Source organism: Sinocyclocheilus rhinocerous, unplaced genomic scaffold (genome assembly GCF_001515625.1).
Source record: "Sinocyclocheilus rhinocerous isolate Xijiao unplaced genomic scaffold, SAMN03320098_v1.1 scaffold3382, whole genome shotgun sequence".
Lineage (NCBI taxonomy): Eukaryota > Metazoa > Chordata > Actinopteri > Cypriniformes > Cyprinidae > Sinocyclocheilus > Sinocyclocheilus rhinocerous.
Window position 1 is genome coordinate 160 of NW_015659703.1, and position 1,584 is coordinate 1,743.

General features: G+C 40.4%; 1 protein-coding gene across 1 annotated transcript in view; it reads left to right on the top strand.

Annotated features, from left to right (window-relative positions):
* Window positions 1-252: 252 nt before the first annotated feature.
* dhx30 (DEAH (Asp-Glu-Ala-His) box helicase 30) overlaps window positions 253-1,584 on the top strand; it is a gene marked incomplete at its 5' end in the record, with an annotated part of 12,034 nt that continues 10,702 nt past the window's right edge. The window contains one exon of the mRNA XM_016532819.1: window positions 253-714. Coding sequence (XP_016388305.1) covers window positions 253-714 — 462 coding nt within the window. The remainder of the gene's footprint in view (window positions 715-1,584) is intronic.

Here is a 1,584-nt window from a genome sequence, read left to right on the forward strand (position 1 = left end):
GGGCATTTTAACTGCATTCAGGTTTTTTTTGCATATACTTGATAATGTCAGCTCGCACATCGTTAAAACGACAATTATGATATTATCATAGACGATAAATATCGCACACCCCTAACGGAAATGCTTAGAATGAAAAGGACACCTATCTAATAAACAAGCAAAAAAATCCGGCAGTGCTGTAGAACTAAATACACTGTAATATTGATTTAATTGTTGAAACAGTTCATGACTGTTTGATATGTGTTTGTTTAGTATCCAGTGGAGGCTGAGGTTCAGAAACTGTGGGATGAAGAGGAGCAGCGGCCCGTTCATGATGATGATGATGATGATGATGATGCCTTGATTACAGATGCTATCACCGGTAAGCGGTACCGTGCTTTACGCCATGAGGAGGCGGAGTCTCTCAGCGACCACCTGCTCAGCCTGTGGATGAGGGCGGGGCCTGGCAGAGGGGCGGAGCTTCCCGTGGACTCCTATAAAGAGAGCGTGCTGGAGGCGGTGAGGGCCTCACAGGTGGTTGTGATGGTTGTGATCACGGGCTGCGGGAAGACCACACGGATCCCGCGCTTCTTGTTGGAGGGGCAGGTCAGGAGAGTCAGGAGAGCCGAGTGCAACATCCTGGTCACGCAGCCTCGCCGGATCAGCGCCGTGTCTGTGGCGCACCGTGTAGCGCAGGAGATGGGACCCGCTCTCCGTCACTGCGTGGGATACCAGGCAAGAACATACTAGAGCTTTCAGTCTGTTATTGTCTTATTGCTTTTGTTATATGATGCGCATGAATGTTTCATTATTTAATTTTTGCATGACTTCTCCAATGCTGTAGTCCGCATAAATCCCGCCCTCTTTCAGATCCGCCTCCATTTTTAAGGCCGACGCCCACATCTCAATATCCAATCAACTACTGATGGATAAAACCTAGTCCCTGGACACTTTTTCTTGTTTCATGCGGGTGCGCAACATATGGCAGAACAGATCTGCATTTCTCTGCGATTTTAAGATTTTTAAGAACATAAGCAAACAAAACATTTTGAACCAGTTTACAAATAAACCAAGGTCCGAACATTTGAAAATCATTCTTTTAAGTTTAAAGGCTCGTTCACACCACAACTAAAAATAAACCATGAAAAAACTGTGTTACTTGAGATAAAATAAATGTACTATAAAATTAAAACAAAAAATAATTAAAACGATGTAGACATAAAAAAAAAAAAAAACGGTTAAAAATCATAACACAAAATTACTGAAACTTTATCAAACATGGAAATAAAAACAGAAAATAACTCATTAAAACTATAATTAGGGATGTGCGATATCACTAGGGATGCACCGATATGAAAATTTTGGCCGATACCGATAATTCTTTATTTTTGAAAGTCGATAACCGATATGTTGGCCGATAAATCTATATCCAAATTTTTATATACTTTTTGAGAGCCTGATTACAAAACGTCTCATCATTAAAAGCCACATCCCAAACACTTCAACATAAGCAGCCTAGTTTGAACAGTGTACGTTTTAAAAATAATTTTACTCTCCCATTACCAAATTTCGTCATTAAAAAAGTCTTACAAATAAATAAAATAA